The following is a 16,387-nucleotide window of genomic DNA, read 5'->3' as shown; positions in this document are numbered from 1 at the left end:
ACCCCTGCCTGACCCTCGTGCTGCCCTGGGTCCTGCCCCTGCTCGGCACTGGCCTCCTGGCCTCTACTGCCACACCCACCTACAGCCTGTGCAGCTGGGCCGCCCCGTGGCCAGGCAGTCCCAGGAACCATCAGCAGCCCCCAGCCCAGACAGCCTCTGCCCTGGCGCCTCCTCCTGGTAGCTTCAGCCCCAGAGACCCCCGACATGACCTACCTCTGTGCCGAGCCATGGCGCGCCTTGCCTGCACGGCGAGGGCCCCCAGGGCCAGGCGGAGTAGGGTCCCCAGGATGATGCAGAAGATGACGGGCACTGGCATGGCCCCAGCACCCGCTGTGGGGCTCCTGTGGGCACCTGCGACGACACCAACATGCGGCAGAGCTGGAGGGAGTCTGGGGACCCTGTCCCATGCTGCATCACTGTGGATGCACGGGGGGTGCAGAGGAGTGGCAGGAGGGACAGGGAGGCCAAGGAGGGCACCCCTGTGCCCGGGGGCCAACCCCTGCATGAGGCCGAGGGGTATCAGTGCCCGGGCAGCTGGGATCTCCTTGCCAGAGCTGCTCCTCCTCCACTGGGCTGTGCTGGTCGGAGCTGGAGGGTCCCTGGGGCCACCGTGCTGCTCTGCGCGGGAAGAGGTACCTATGCCGTCTGTGCCATCTGGGCGGCTGGTTGCCATGGCTGATGTGGGAGTCCCTCTGGTGCCGCCAGGCTCCCCATCACACATGGTGTGAATATCCCCGAGGGAGTCGCAGGGCTGCAGGTGCCAGGGTGCCGAGGGGCAGTGCCAGAGGGAGTCGGTCCCCAGCCCACACTGCACCCAGGCCAGCCATGCGGGGGCCCAAGCCCTGTGTGCCTGCGGGGGCAGATGCCAGCCGGCCTGTGGCCCTTCAGCCCCACTGCCGGCACACCACAGCAGCTGTGGCGAGGCTGGTGACGTTGGCGCACACGCTGCCCCACGTCCCGTTGTGGAAGACCTCCAGGCGCTCGGTGCAGCTGCTGCCGCCCGCCAGCTGCAGGACTGTGAGCTCTGCAAGGGGGCAGCATGGTGCAGGTGCACGGCTCAGGCGGGCGTGGGCAGACACCCCCACTGTCCTGGCCACTCCGCCCACCTCCCTGGGGCACTAAGAGAAGCACCCCAAGGAGCGGACACCTCGAGGCAGTGGGGCAAAGGTGCTCTCCCCCCCCCCCCCCCCCGCCCAGGACTGCTCAGGGTGTGGGGAGATGATCAGGGTGGTTAGCCCCACAGTATGGGGGAGCTGCCTCTCCTGATGGGAAGGCACGGTGCTGGGAACAGCAGCACTGCCACGCAGGCTGTGGTGCCTCGTACCTCCCAGCCCTGCTGCCTCGGAGACCTTCCTTGCTCGGCCCCTGACCGGGGGCCGCTCCGGGGTGCAGCGTGGCCACGGCATCATTGTACCCATCTAGGATGTAGTCCCTGGGCAGGGCAGGAGTGTCTGTCCATGCAGTAGAGGGTGGTGGCTGACCTGCTGGAAAGCAGCCGTGCAGAGAAGGACCTGGGAGGCCTGGTGGACAACAAGCTGACCGTGAGCCAGTACTGTGCCCTTGTGGCCAAGAAGGCCAAGGGTATGCTGGGCTGCATTAGGCAGAGTGTTGTCAGCAGGTGGAGGGAGGTGATCCTGTGCCTCTACTGAGCCCTGGGGAGGCCACGTCTGGAGTGCTATGTGCAGTTCTGGGCTCCTCAAGATGAGAGAGACATGGAGCTCCTGGAGCGAGTGCAGCAAAGGGCTCCTAAGATGCTGAAGGGACGAGAGCATGTGTCATGCGAGGAAAGGCTGAGAGAGCTGGGCCTGTTCATGGTGGAGAAGAGAAGCCTGAGTGGGGGGATTTTTATTGATTAGTATAACTATGTGAAGGGAGTGTGTGAAGAGGATGGGGCCAGACTCTTTTCACTGGTGCCCAGTGATGCCTCCAATCAAGGAGACAAAGCATCTGCCCTGCTCTCCCAGATGGGGGCTTTGCTTGTTGGCAGGCAGGAAGGCAGACCATAGCCTCCCTCCAAGACATCTCCACTTGTCACACTGTTGTCCTGCCCTTGTGTTTGGGCTGCAGGCCTGCCTTACAGCAAGGGAAACCTCCAGTGAGGAGAGGAAGCCTGCCAGCTGCTCCACCACTGCTGCATCGGGCGGCGCTGCCCATGCTTGGCTCTTTCCACAGAGCAGCACTCGCTCTATGGCAGTCCCTGATATGGGCAGTGTGCACCACCAGCAGTGGTGAATGTCAAGCTGGTGCCGCGCTGCTCTGGGGCAGGTGTGGGTCACAGTAGCTGGGGCCCTGTGCAGGGCAACATCCCCGTGTAGGATAGCGTGGGCAAAAGACCCACAGCAGCAACAGTGATTAACTGGAGCCGTGCAAGGCCGGCAGGAGAGTTCCTGTCTCTGTGCAACAGGGCTCACGCTGAGCAGGACATGCTCCGTTTCTGCCCCAGCCACCCCTGGTGATACGGCAATGTGCCCAAAGCCTTCACCTTGGGGCCAAGGCTCCAAATATTCTTTTATTTGTATTTTTATTTAATAGAAAAGAGAGAAATGCACAGTGGAAGCACAGACAAACTCAGGCAGCGCCTGGAGGGCTGCGTGGGAAGGATGATGGAGGCATATCTCCATGGTGCCCATAGTCTCTGGCCGGCCCAAGTGGGCAGTTAATGAGACAGACGATGCCTGCCGTGGCTGACCTGTGGCTGCGTGGGGGCAGAGCTCCATGGCACCACGCGTGTCCTCAGGGACTGCTGCAGTGTGGCCCTGCCGTCCTCACAGCAATGTCCCGGGGCCGCTGGCACCAACATCGTCATAGCCCGCATCCCGGGGTGCTGAGGCTGGTGCATCTGTCGCAGCTCCCGGCAGATCCAAGTGGCTCAGCGAGGATGGACTCCGCACTGGGGACAGCATGGCTGGTGCCTCTAGGGGCCGTTTCATCCCCCGGCTGCCAGGCCAGGGCCAGGGCTCCCCCTGTGCCCAGGCACTGCCCACCACCGTGGTAGAGCACGGGGGAGCCGCCTCTCCCAGCGGGATGGCACAGCGCTGGGAAGGGCAGTGCTGCTGTGTGGGCTGCGGCACCTCTTACCTCCCAGTGCTGCCACCTCGGAGACATCTCCATCGCTTTCGCTCGGCCCCGGAGCAGCGACCTCTCCCAGGTGCAGTACGGCCGTGGCATCGTCGTACCCGTCCAAGGGGTCGTGTCTGGGCAGTGCAGGGGTGTCTGCGACAGACAGGGCAGTGAAATGAAGTTCCAGGGCAGGGGTCGTATAGTGCCAGCCCCCACTGGCCATGGAGCTGCGGGTGCCGACATGGGGGCCAGCTGCATTGGGATGCCAGCTCTCGGATGGAGTCAGCAGCCAGGAGGTGCGGCCCCAGCTTTGAGTGCCGGCCCAGAAAATAACTGAGCGCCACGTGGCCATGCTGCCCAGGCACGATGTGAGTCCCCTGCTGGCACCGGCTGCGGCGCGAGGGCTGCGGCTCTGCACCCCAGCCCTGTACTTGCTGCTGTCGTGGGGCTGCTGGCCTCCACGCTGTCACTGGTGTAATACGAGAGCTTTGTCACTGAGCCATCTGAAGGCGAGCCTGCGCGATGGGGCATTAGGGGAGGCTTCCCAGCCTCAAAGGCTGGCCAGCACCCTGGGCAGGACAGCCTCGCCACACAGCGGGGACTGTGAGGGGTCAGGATACAGCCCTGCTCTGCAGCTTCCCATGGTCAGCACGTGGCCGGGCTCTCAGCCCGGCTGCTGCAGCAATGGGTGCGTGGGGGTCTCAGTGCAGAGACCTCCCTCCCCAGGAAGAGGCACCGGGCTGGGCTGGCCTGAGCACGGGAGTCAGGGTGCATGCACCTGAGCCACTGGGCACCTCCTGGTACTCCGGCATCAGAGTGTAGTCGAGCTCCTCATAGACAGCCTCAGAGATTGCGTCCGTGGCTCTGCCAGGGCCTGGAAAGCAAGGGCAGCCATAACCCCAGGCTGTGGGAGCAGCACATGGGATGGTGGGGGTCACCAGCTGTGACCTTGATAACCCTGTGGCACAGCCCCACTGCTCTGCCCCATCCTCCGAGCAGCTCTGGTGCCCCTGCCTGGCCTCTGTGCTGCGCCGGGTCCTGCCTTCGCTCAGCACTGGCCTCCTGGCTTCCACTGCCACGCCTGCCCCCAGCCTGTGCAGCCAGGCTGCCCCATGGCCAGGCAGTCCCCAGAGCCATCAGCAGCCCCCAGCCCTGACTGGCTCTGCCCTGACTCCTCGTCCTAGTAGCTTCAGCCCCAGAGACCACCGGCACAACCCACCTCTGTGCTGAGCCATGGCACGCCATGCCTGCACAGCGAGGGTCCCCAGGGCCAGGCAGAGCAGGGTGCCCAGGACGATACAGAGCATGGTGGGCACTGGCATGGATCCAGCCCCTGCCGTGTGGGTCCTGTGAGCACCTGCGACGACACCGACACGAGCTGCACGGCTGGAGGGAGTCTGGCCATGTCCCATGCTGCATCACTGTGGACGCACAGCGGGATGCAGGGGAGTGGCTGGCGGGACAGAGAGGCTGCACCACCCCGAGCTGGAGGATCCCTGGGGCCACCGCGCTGCCCTGTGCAGGCAGAGCTACCTGTGCAGGATGTGCCATCTGGACAGCTGGTTGCCGTGGCTGATGTGGGAGTTGCTCTGGTACCTCCAGGCTCCCCGTCGCACAAGATGTGGGTGTCCCCAGGGGAGTCACAGGGCTGCAGCTGCCAGGGTGCCGAGGGGCAGTGCCAGAGGGAGTCGGCCCCCAGCTCGCACTGTACCCAGGCCAGCCACGCGGGGCCTGAGCCCTGTGTGGTTGTGGGTGTAGGTGACAGCCGGCCCCCAGCCCCACAGCCCAGCTGCTGGCACACCACAGCGGCTGTGGCAGGGCTGGTGCCGTTGGCGCACACACTGCCCCACGTCCCGTTGTAGAAGACCTCCAGGCGCCCGGTGCAGCTGCTGCCGCCTGCCAGCCGCAGGGCTGTGAGCTCTGCAAGGGGGTAGCATGGGGGCGTAGGCACAGCTCAGGCGGGGCTGGGCGACACCCCTGCTGTCCCGGCCACTCCGCCCACCTCCCCGGGTCACCATGAGAAGCATCCTAAGGAGTGGACACGGCAGGGCAGTGGGGCGAAGGTGCCGTCTCACTCCCCGGACTGCCCAGGGTGTGGGGAGGTGGGCAGGGAGGCCGGTCGGGAGGGCTGATGCCACAACCGGTCCCACAGCCCCGCTGGCCCTGGCCCTGGTGGAGCGCGGTGCTGACCTGAGCAGATGGCTGCCGCACCAGCACCCTCCTTACAGCCACGCTGCCCCGGGGCCAGGGCTGGGGCTGGTGCCGGGGCTGGGCATTCCCAGAGTGTCGCCTCGGCCCCGGAGCAGGCGCCAGCACCCAGCCACACTGGCCCCGAGCCCCGGCCGTAGCGGGCCGAGCCGGGCACTGCCAGGACCTCGCCGCAGCCCAACTGGTGGCAGACGACAGCGGCATCCCACAGGTCCCAGGTGTCCTCGCAGACGCGGCTCCAGGTCCCCTGCACGTAGACCTCCACTCTCCCAGCACAGCGCCCAGGGCCACTCACCAGCCGCACGCGCTGGCTCCCTGCAGCCAGAGACAGCTTGGGTTGGGGCAGCTGCTCGGGCCCCCACAGTGTTCCGGGGCCCTTCCCGGCACACTCACCCGAGCACACAACTGCCGCTTCCTCGGCATGGTCCGGCGGCACAGCGCTGGGCAGCGTGGAGTTGCACTGGGCCAGGCGAGCCTCCGTGCCCACACACCGGAGCCCGCTTAGCCCCAGGGGGCTCGAGCCTGGCCCCAGCACTGGGGCAGCATAGGCCTTCTGCACCGTGCCGCACCGGAGCTGCCGGCACACCACGCTGGCACTGCTGGCATCCCACTGCTGTGCCAGGACTCGGCCCCAGGCCCCACGTAGGGCCACCTCCAGGCGCCCGTCACAGCGGCTCTCCCCGTCCACCAGCCGCAGGGGTTCAGTGCCACCTGTCCCCGCACAGAGGGGAGATGTCCTGAGGCTCTGTGGGGACCGTGGGGTGCCAAGGAGTCCCACAGGATGCTGGGGGACAGCATGGCCCCACTGCCCTCGTCCTGCCCATGTGCCTGCTGCCCTATGCCTGGGCTCAGCCCTCCTCCTGCCCTGACATGGCCCTGCTTCCCCAGATGGGCCCTGTGCCCCACAGCTCCTGGTGGCAGTAGGGGGAGTGGGGTACCCTTCCTTTTTGGGGTGCTGGGTCCCCTCCCCCCAGGAAGCCCTTGTGGCTGGCACCACCTGCCCCACACGCACCTGAGCAATTGACTGCAGCAGCGTGGTCCGGCGAGCAGGCAGGGATCCCCAGCGCCATGGCAGGGCACTCTCCCAGGTGGGACTCGGTCCCGCTGCAGTGAAATGTGTCCTGCCACAGCGGGCCGCTCCCTGTCCCAAAATACCCTCCACGGGGCATGGAGGCGGCAAAGCCGCAGCCGAGGTGGTGGCAGAGCACCTGGGCATCGGGCATGTCCCAGCCGGCATCGCAGAGGGAGCCCCAGGTGCCGCGTGCCTCCAGCTCCACCCGCCCTGTGCACTCTGTGCTGCCGTTCACCAGCCTGAAGCCCGTGTAGGCTGGGAGGGAGAAAAGGGTGCTGGAGATGAAGGCCTCATGTCCCCTGCTCTGCAATGGTGGGGGCATGCAGGCATGGCAGCCCTCTGCCTCCCACACCCCGCTGCCTTCCCGCACCCCTGGGGGCTGCCACAAGCCAGCCCACAGCCTCCCTACCCTGTCCCTGCCCTGGGCACCCCTGTCCCTGCTGCCCGTCTCCCCGCGCCTCCCGCTGCAGCTTCTGCCCCACGCCCTGCTCTCTTACGGGAGCAGATGACGCCAGCGCCGCTGTTGTGCGTGCAACCCTGGCCATGGGGCAGCCTGCGGGCGCAGGCAGACAGGAGGGATTCGTTGCCTGCACACTCAAAGCCCCCGTCCCAGATGGGCCCGGCTCCTGCCCCAAAGCGTGCTGCCCCAGTGATGGCCAGAGCTGCTCCGCAACCCAGCTCCTTGCAGATGACGTGGGCGGTGTTGAGGTCCACGTGGGCCTTGCAGAGGGTGACCCAGCCTCGGCCCTGCCTGACCTCCACGCGGCCCAAGCAGGCGCCGTCCCCGCCGACCAGCCGCACAAACCCTGCCGGAGGAGAGAGTCTGGGGTCTCTTGGGGGTCTGTGGAACACGCTGGGGGCTTGCAGGTGGGTTGCCCCCATAATCCTGGTGCTGGCATAGCGGGGCCTGAGTGCGAGGCAGCCTGGAGGGACCCCATGGCTCTTACCTTGGCAGACCACACCAACATCCCAGTCATGGCGGCCAGGGTATGGCCCCCATCCCGGGACAGTGCATTCCCAGAGTGCAGACTCATCCCCACGACAGTCCACAAGAGCCAGTTGAATAGGTCCAGACCCTCTCCCAAAGCGGGTCGAGTCATGGGCGCTTTTGGCCGAGCCACAGCCCAGCTGCTGACACACCACCTCGGCATCCTCCATGTCCCATACGTCATCTGCCACCGTTCCCCACTGGCCCCGCAGCTTCACCTCCACTCTGCCTGCACAGGGACCACCTCCATTCACCAGCCTGAGCTCCACAGCATCTGTATTAGAGGTGCCCTCAGGGCATGAGGGTGCTGCACTCCAGCTCTACTCTTGTACCCCATCTGTGCCTGGGCAGGCCCCAGTGGGGAGGCCCTGTGCATAGCCATGCCATCTCCCAACTGCACGCAGCCAAGGGTCTGCTCCCCGGCAGAGTATCCTGATCCCTCACCTGAGCACGTCACCCCAACATCTGTGTCATGGCCACAGTAGTGCTGGCCCCAGCCGTAGTGGGGACAGTGGTGGAGTGCTGTCTCAGTGCCACGACATAGAAAAGGTTGCAGCCAAATCCGGCCAGCACCTGCCCCGAACGGCATGTATGGGGAAGTCCTTGCCACGGTGCCACATCCCAGCTGCCTGCAGACCACGGAGGCCCCACGGACATCCCAGAGGAAGTCATAGCTGCACACGGTGCCCCACTGGCCCTCGTGCTTCACCTCCACCCGGCCAGCGCAGCGGCTGCCTCCGTCAACCAGTCGCAGCTCCCCAGTGCCTGTGGGTGCCCATGTGGGACCATAAAGGAGGACATGGAGTCCCAGCATGGTGTCAGTGTTGTCTGGTGTAGCATGCCCTGCCAGGCTGGCCAGGGAGCTCTGTCCCACAGCTGTTCCCTGCCCTGATGGCCTCCACTCCCCACTGCGGGCCTGGCTTTTGGACCCTGGCATATGGCTGTGTGGGTGGAAAAGCCTTGGGTGCACTGCAGGACACCAGGTGTGAAGAAAGGTAGGGCCATATCCAGACCCTGAATGTCCAGCACCCAATGCAAGGTGAACACAGCAGAGGACATGTCCTGCCACATGTGCTCAGTGTTCGGCCCCACTGCAAAAACCCTGTCCCCAGCACAGTGCAGGCACCGTGGGCCCCTGGGGGCTGCCCAGGTGGTGTGCCTCCACTGGTGCCTCTGAGAAGCCCACCCAGCAGGTCACGCACAGACCCATGATGGCCACCCCAGCTCCACGGTGGCCTCCCCAACCCCAGGACTGCCTCCCACTCTCAGCGTGAGGGCAGGCAGCTCCAGCCCCGGGGAGCCCGCAGGCACTCACCCCTGCAGAGCTGCACGCACAGCAGCAGTCCCAGTGCGCTGGCAAGGAGCTGGCTGATGGTGGCCATCCCAAACACCTCCTGCCCAATGCTGCGGTCCCCAGCTCCTGCTTGCCTCCTGGGCCACCAGAGGCCCCCGCTATGGGGAGGGCAATATATAGGCAGAATCGCAGGCCTCGCTGCCAGGGCAGCCAATCAACGGCATTAGGCACCTTTTGAGATGTTATCAGGAGGGTTATCTCCCATCTGACGGAGCCCCAGCCTCCAATAACCTTCTCCATCCCCGTGCATGCCCATATATGTTTCTCGGCTCCACTTCTGCCATCACACGCACCCCACCAGTGGGTGGGTGCCTGCCTGGCTGTCCCCGTGGGGAGCCTGATGATGATCTGAGCAGGACTCCCTGCCTGGGTGCTGCAGCAGGTGCAGGGTGTGCTGGCCCTCCCTATGCCTGATCCCGCATGGGTCTGGGTGTGTCACACTGTGCCAGGGAACCCAGAAAGAGCCCTTCCTTGACAGGGACCGTCCTCTGCAGGGGGCAGCATCTGCTGCAGCCTCCTTGCTGCTGTGGGGCTGACCTCTGGCACCAGGTCCCTCCGCACTGCAGCCCTCCACATGGGGCAGGCACTGGGGCTGGCTCTGGGCTAGAAAGCTCCAGGGTGACACCAAGTCAAGCCCAGCCCCAGGCTCCATGGCACATTGGCAGGAGGGCCTGGGCACCTCACAGCAGCCTGTGGGTGGATGGAGGTGCTGCCCAGTTGCCTGCAGGCCTGTGCCCCTCAGCCCCACAGCCCCCATGATAGCCACGCTTGCCGCATGCAGTGCCGAGGCAGGAAGGAGGTGGTTCCCCCACTGCACACCAGCCCCCAAGGGGAAGCAGCTGCAGCAGCCTGAGTGCTGCTCTGTGTCAGGGCACATGCATCTGCTGGGCCTGCTGAACACCCAGCATCTCACCACCTGCTTCTGTTTCTGCTCAGCCAGCTGCATTTCAGAGTATGATAATGCTAGGCTTCTGTGTATCAGTATCTGTTTGCAGTGCCAGTGCCACAGAGACCTGGAGCAAATCCAGAGCAACTGAGGGGCTCTTGGACAAATCTGAGGGATATGGGAGACCGGTGTTGGTTCCCTTGAGCCTGCTAGTCAAGGGGACATTTTGGGTAGGAGTGGGGACATCCCCCAGGTTAACATTGCTCTGCATGGGTGTTGTCACTTGTAGGGCTTTGCCTCCCCAGCATCTGCCTAAGTGCAGCACAGCCAGCAGGGAATGAAGGAGAGCCTACAGCGAGCACAAGGGTGGTCTGTTGTGAGGCTCAGGAGATGAGCTGATGTCTCAGGAGGGTGGCCTGGATAAGCTGACCCGAACTCCAGTGAAAAAGGGCACATAGAGGAGGAGGAAGGGAGGAGGAGCTTTGCCAACGAGGTCTCCCAGGCTGCTGTGCTTAGGGAAAGGGCTCAGGCAGGAGAGGAGGGTCCAGCAGTGCATTAGAATCAGGACTGCCTGCAGGAACTCTCTTATCATGTGTGCTCTGCATTTCTGTTTGTACACTAAAGCAAGAGGAAGCACAGTCAGCTTGAAAGGGAGCTCGATTTCTTAGGAGCTCCTCGTCAGTACTCTAACAGCACACCAATGCTATGTGACACTTGTTTGACACCATGGTTAAGGAGAAGTGCGAAAGGTTGAGGAAGGGCTGGTGTGGAGCCAGCCTCAGGAAATGTGGGAGGAATGGAGGGATGTTGTCTAAGCAGGCACGGATGGGGCTGAGAAGGTCAAGGCCCATTTGGCTCGTATGATGCTTAAGGGATGGGGGCATCTGTCACACGCGGAAAGGCTGAGAGAACTGGGCCTGTTCTTGGTGGAGGACGGAAGCCTGTGGGGGGATCTTTATCAGTGGGCATAAATATCTGAAGGGAGGGTGTCAAGAGCTTTTCAGTGGTGCCCAGCGATAGGACAAGAGGCAACGGTCACAAACTGAGACCCAGGAAGTTCCGTCTGCCCAGCAGGAAAAGCTTCTTTCCTGTGAGGGTGACGGAGCCCGGGAACAGGTTTCCTGGGGAGGTCGTGGAGTCTCCGTCCTTGGAGGCATTGCAGAGGCATCTGGATAGGGTTCTGGGCGATGGGCTTTAGATGACCCTCATGGGCAGGGGCATTGGCCTCGATGATCTCCAGAGGTCCCTTCCAACCTCTGCCGTTGTGTGCTTCTGTGCTTCCGTGAACACAAGGCAGAGTGGAGAGCAGAGTCAGTCGTGCCACGCTGTCGGCCCTGTGCAGATGCGCTTAATTGTCACCCCAAGGCAAAAGGATCTGGAAAGCTCTGGCCACTTCAAGGCCTTCCTGACACAAAGAGCTTCCTTACCCTGTGCGGCATTGGCCTGAGGTTGCACTGCCACTGCCGAGCTGCCAGGCCCTGCTCCCTGCTAGTGCAGGTGCTGGTGCAGAGCTGGGAGGGCAGAGGGAGACAGTGCCTGGGATGGTTCAGTCCAGCCTGCACCTGCGTTCCCCCCCTGTATGGCCTGTTTCTCCCCACCGACTGCAGTGGGAACATGGGAGGATGCCACTTCCAGTCTGTGCCCTTTTCAGGTCCAGTGAATCAGGCACGGCCCCAGCCCTGCCCCCTTGTTTCCCTCCCACACAACGCCTGGAAGGGTGGCTGCTTCAGCATCTGCAGTAGGTAGCTAGGTGGACTGGGGGGGTCAAGGGGACCTATGCTCGTGGCTGGCTGTGCCAGCAAAGCAGTTCAGCCCAGCAATGCCTTGCAGGTCTCTCAGGCCTCCTCTAAGTTGTGGCAGCAGCACCCACCCAAGGGCAGGGCAGTTCCCAGCACCTCGCTCCACCTCGGAATGCACCCTCCATCCAACATCCCGGAACCCCCTTCCAAGGCAGGGACGAGGGTGGCCAGCACCTGCCCACAGTTGCGTCACAGCTGGTGGGAATCCTCCTCTGCCCAGGCAAGCTCAGCTGCCACGTGGGGACATTTTTTGCAGCTGCAGCGCAACAGACAGCTCCAGTGCCCCAGTGTGGGGATTTTCCCACTGTGTACAGACACCAGGGACGAGGTGCAGATCAGCAACTGAGTCAGGGCTCTCGCAGGACACATCCTACCTTGGCTGCAAAGCTCAGTGCATAGCTACTTGCTTCCCTAGTTGAAAGAGTAGCAGGTCACAGCAACAGAAGCTGTTGGGAAGTGGACTAGCAGCAGGGGCTTGTCAGACCTCAGCATTCCAGTATGGGCTGCGTACAAATGCCGGCAGGCCTTGCAGAGAGGAAAGAGCAGCATAGAAAGCTAATGCAGCGTAACCATTGAGCATGTAGACCTTCTGTGTTTAACTGGCGGAACATTCATGGGAGGTACCAAAGCTGTGAGCTGATTATGGAGATGGAAGTGCAGCAGCTGGGAAGCCGGAGAGGGATATTTAGCATTGAGAGACATGCCTTCAGCTTTCTTCCCAACCCTCCTTTGTACCCCTTGTGGGTGATGCCTCCAATCACGGACATAAAGTGTGTGCCTTGCTGTCTCGGATGGGGCCAACGCTTGGTGGCATGCAGGAAGGCAGGCCGTGGCCTCCCTTTGAGGCACGCCTACCCATAATGCCACCGTCCTCCCCCACCAGTATGACAGCAGCAAAATTCCCTTCTTCCCTTGAGCGCAGCCAACTCCTGCTACGTTTCTTCCTTTACTCCCAATGTGTTCAGTCTTTCAATCGAACAAGAAAAAGAGAAGAACTGCCGCCGGAGACCACACGGCATGGTCCACCTCGATGGCGATACACTGTCCCGGCCCCACAGCATCCGACTTCAGGGGGCCTGCACGGCCACAGCCCTGCTGCCATGCCCACTCCCTGCCCATGGCTTTCACTGCCCTGGTGCTTCTGGGGAAAAGAGGCAGAAGGTATCCAAAGCCTCACAGCTCACGGGGTTTGCCACACTGGCCTCCAAGCAGCCATGGTGCACCCAGGGCTGTGCAGGCGAGAGAGGGACACTGTGGTTGTCCTGTCTCAGTGTCTGCTCAGGTGAACCATATCTGTGTTTCAGTGCTTTCCAGCGCTGAATCAGGGAACGGGAGCCAGGGTTAAGCACATGGGAGGAGTCCCACAGGGCCCTCCCAAACCACTCTGACCCAAGCCAGGCTCTGTGCCGGCTCTTGTTGGGCAGAAGGTCACAGGGGCCTTGAGCTCTCGTTTCAGGTTTCTCTTTAGCTCGGGGGTGCACAAGTCCAGAGAGTTCAACTCCGTACTTGCATCCCCTAGGACGCTGCAGGGCCTGCATGCTGTCTGAGCAAAAGGCATTGGCCATGCAGGGCCCAGGTGGCTCATGAGTCCATGTGGGCTGTGCCTGGAAAAAACCACCCAGACTGTGAAGGCCAGGGAAGCGAGTGCAAGTGCTGGCTCCAGGCAGAGGCACTCCTGGTCCAGCCCAGATGGAAGAGTCCAAGTAGGGGCAATGACAGAGCCTGGAAGTCAAGTGTGCTGCACCCCCTGCTGTAGTGGGGCTGATTTCTTTCCAGTTGAGGTAGAAAACATAGTCAAACTGTGTATAAAGGACTGCTCCTGCCCACTCCACGGTGATCTTCCTCCTTGTCATTGTCTTTCCCATCCCTGCAGCTCCCAGCAGCACAGTGGTGTGTGGCGCTTGTCCTTCTTCATGAGGTTGAAACAGCCGTGCCATAGTAACAGCAGCGTTGGCTTGCTTGTTGCCTGTGGCTGCATGTGTGTGGCTTACACTTGTGGTTTCCTGAACTACTCTTAGAGTACTGCAATGCCAGGGGACATCTGTTTGACACCATGCTTAAGGAGAACTGCCAAAAGCTGAGGCAGGGCTTGTGTGGAGCCAGCCTCAGGAAACATGGAGGAATAGAGGGATGTTGTCCGAGTAGGAAGGATGGGGCTCAAAAGGTCCAGGCCGAGACCCCGGCCCCTTTGGAGTTTAATGTGTTGAGGGATGTGAAGCAAGCAGGGCTTCTTTAAATCCATCAATAACCAAAGGAGGAGAAGGGAAGTTGTGGGCTCACTGCTGACCGGGGAAAGGGCCCTGGTGACAAAGCATGTTGGAAAGGCAGAGATCCTAAATGCTGCTTTGCTGCAGTCTTTCCTGCAAAGACGGGCCCTCCGCATATCCCAGGCCCTGGAGAGCAGGGAGAAAGCCTCAAGAGAGGCTGACTTTTCCAGATCCAGAGTAGCAAGTGTGGATTCCGAAAGGGGGAAATCATGCTTAACCAACGTGAGAGCCTTCTAGGATGGGACGCCTGGCTGGGTAGATGAGGGGAGAGCAGGGCAAGTTGTCTCCCTTGACTTGAGCAAGGCTTTAGACACTGTCTCCCATCACATCCTCACAGGCAAGCTGAGGAAGTGTGGGTTAGATGGGCAGACAGTGAGGTGGCTTGAAAACTGGCTGTCTGGCAGAGCTCAGAGGGTTGTGATGAGCAGCACAAAGTCTCGTTGGAGGCCTGTAGCTAGCGGTGTCTGCCAGGGGTCCCTGCTGGGTCCAGTATTGTTCATCTTCTTCCTCAGTGATGTGGATGAGGGGACAGAGTGCACCCACAGCAAGTGTGCTGATGATCGAAAACCAGGAGGAGTGGCTGATAGCCCAGAGTGCTGTGCTGCCCTTCCGAGGGAGCTCGACAGTCTGGGGAGATGGGCAGAGGGGAACCTCATGAAGCTGAATCAAGGGAAGTGCAGAGGCCTGCCCCTGGGGAGGAATACCCGCTGCAGCAGTAGAGGGTGGTGGCTGACCTGCTGGAAAGCAGCTGTGCAGAGAAGGACCTGGGAGGCCTGGTGGACAACAAGCTGACCGTGAGCCAGTACTGTGCCCTTGTGGCCAAGAAGGCCAAGGGTATGCTGGGCTGCATTAGGCAGAGTGTTGTCAGCAGGTGGAGGGAGGTGATCCTGTGCCTCTACTGAGCCCTGGGGAGGCCACGTCTGGAGTGCTGTGTGCAGTTCTGGACTCCCCAAGACGAGAGAGACATGGAGCTCCTGGAGTGAGTGCAGCAAAGGGCTCCTAAGATGCTGAAGGGACAGGAATATGTGTCATAACCTCCCTCCAAGACATCTCCACTTGTCACACTATTGTCCTGCCCTTGTGTTTGGGCTGCAGGCCTGCCTTACAGCAAGGGAAACCTCCAGTGAGGAGAGGAACCCTATCAGCTGCTCCACCAGTGCTGCATTGGGCAGCACTGCCAATGCTTGGCTCTTTCCGCAGAGCAGCGCTTGCTCCCTGGCAGTCTCTGACGTGGGCAGTGTGCACCACCAGCAATGGCAAATGTCAACCTGGTGCAGAGCTGCTCTGGGGCGGGTGAGGGCCACAGCAGCCAGGGTGCCATGTAGGGAGGCGTCTCAGCTTAGGACAGTGCGGGCGGAAGCCCCCTAGCAGCAACAGCAATTAACTGGAGCCGTGTGAGGCTGGCAGGAGAGTTACTGGCTCCATGCAACAGAGCTCACTCTGAGCAGGACATGCTCCTTGTCCACCCCAGCCACCCCCAGGATACGGCAATGTGCCCAAAGGCCTCACCTTGGGGCCGAGGCTGCAAACATTTTTTTATTTTTTTAATAGAAGAGAGAGAAATGCACAGTGGAAGCACAAACTCAGGCAGCGCCTGGAGGGCTGTGCAGGAGGGATGATGGAGGCACATCTCCATGGTGCCCATAGTCCCTGGCCGGCCCAAGTGGGCAGTTAATGAGACAGGCGATGCCCGCTGTGGCTGGCCTGTGGCTGCGTGGGGGCAGATCCCCATGGCACCACGCGTGTCCTCAGGGACTGCTGCAGTGTGGCCCTGCCATCCTCATAGCAACGTCCCGGGGCCGCTGACACCAACATCGTCGTAGCCCATGTCTTGGGGCGCTGAAGCTGGTGCATCTGTCGCGGCTCCCGGCAGCTCTGGGTGGCTCAGCGAGGGCCGGCTCCCCTCTGCAGACAGCATGGCTGGTACCTCTAGGGGCCGTTTCATCCCCCGTCTGCCAGGTCCAGGCCCGGGGCTCCACTTGTGCCCAGGCACTGCACACTGCCGCGGAAGTGCACGGGGGAGCCACCTCTCCCGGCCAGACAGCACGGTGCTGGGAACAGCAGCGCTGCTGTGTGGGCTGCGGCGCCTCTTACCTCCCAGTGCCGCCGGCTCGGAGACATCTCCGTTGCTCAGTCCCGGAGCAGTGGCCTCTCCTGAGTACACCACGGCCGCAGCATCACCGTACCCGTTTGGGGAGGGTTGTGCCAGAGCAGTGCAGGGGTGTCTGCAACAGACAGGACAGTGAAACCCAGGCTGGGGCAGGCGTTGCGTTGTGCCAGCCCCCACTGGCCATGGACCTGGGGCTGCCGATGTTGGGGCCCACTGTGTGGGGCTGCCAGCTCTCGGATGGAGCCAGCAGCCCTGAGGCTAGTCCTCAGCCATGAATGCCAGGCCAGAAAATAACCGAGGGCCACATGGCCATGCTGCCCAGGCACCACGTGAGACCACCAGCTGCATCAGAGGGCTGCACCTCCGGGCACGTGGCAGCATGGCCCTGTGCCCCGGCCATGAGAACAATAGAAAAGAGAGAAATGCACAGTGGAAGGACACACAAAGTCTGGCATGGCCAGAGGGCTGTGTTGGCGGGATGATGGAGGCAGATCTCCACAGTGCCCGTAGGCCCTGGCAGGCCTGAGTGGGTGGTCAATCAGGCAGCCAACGCCCTCTGAGGCTGGGCCGTGGCTGCGTGGGGGCAGAGCCCCATGGCACCACGTGCGTACCCAGGGACTGCTGCAGCGTGGCCCCATCGTGC

General features: G+C 62.4%; 1 protein-coding gene across 1 annotated transcript; it reads right to left on the bottom strand.

Annotated features, from left to right (window-relative positions):
* Nucleotides 1-884: 884 nt before the first annotated feature.
* On the bottom strand, nucleotides 885-8,710 carry LOC135328611 (deleted in malignant brain tumors 1 protein-like). The gene is made up of 11 exons (XM_064513491.1): nucleotides 8,644-8,710; nucleotides 7,773-8,093; nucleotides 7,288-7,602; nucleotides 6,838-7,146; nucleotides 6,281-6,595; nucleotides 5,662-5,979; nucleotides 5,251-5,583; nucleotides 4,657-4,980; nucleotides 3,839-3,934; nucleotides 3,079-3,213; nucleotides 885-1,024 (listed from the first exon to the last, which is right to left on the bottom strand). The coding sequence occupies exons 1-11, from the start codon at nucleotides 8,708-8,710 to the stop codon at nucleotides 885-887; spliced, it is 2,673 nt and encodes an 890-aa protein (XP_064369561.1).
* Between the last annotated feature and the right edge of the window lie 7,677 nt (nucleotides 8,711-16,387).

Source organism: Dromaius novaehollandiae, chromosome 5 (genome assembly GCF_036370855.1).
Source record: "Dromaius novaehollandiae isolate bDroNov1 chromosome 5, bDroNov1.hap1, whole genome shotgun sequence".
Taxonomy (NCBI): Eukaryota; Metazoa; Chordata; class Aves; order Casuariiformes; family Dromaiidae; genus Dromaius; species Dromaius novaehollandiae.
This window is presented reverse-complemented; position numbering and strand designations above follow the sequence as displayed.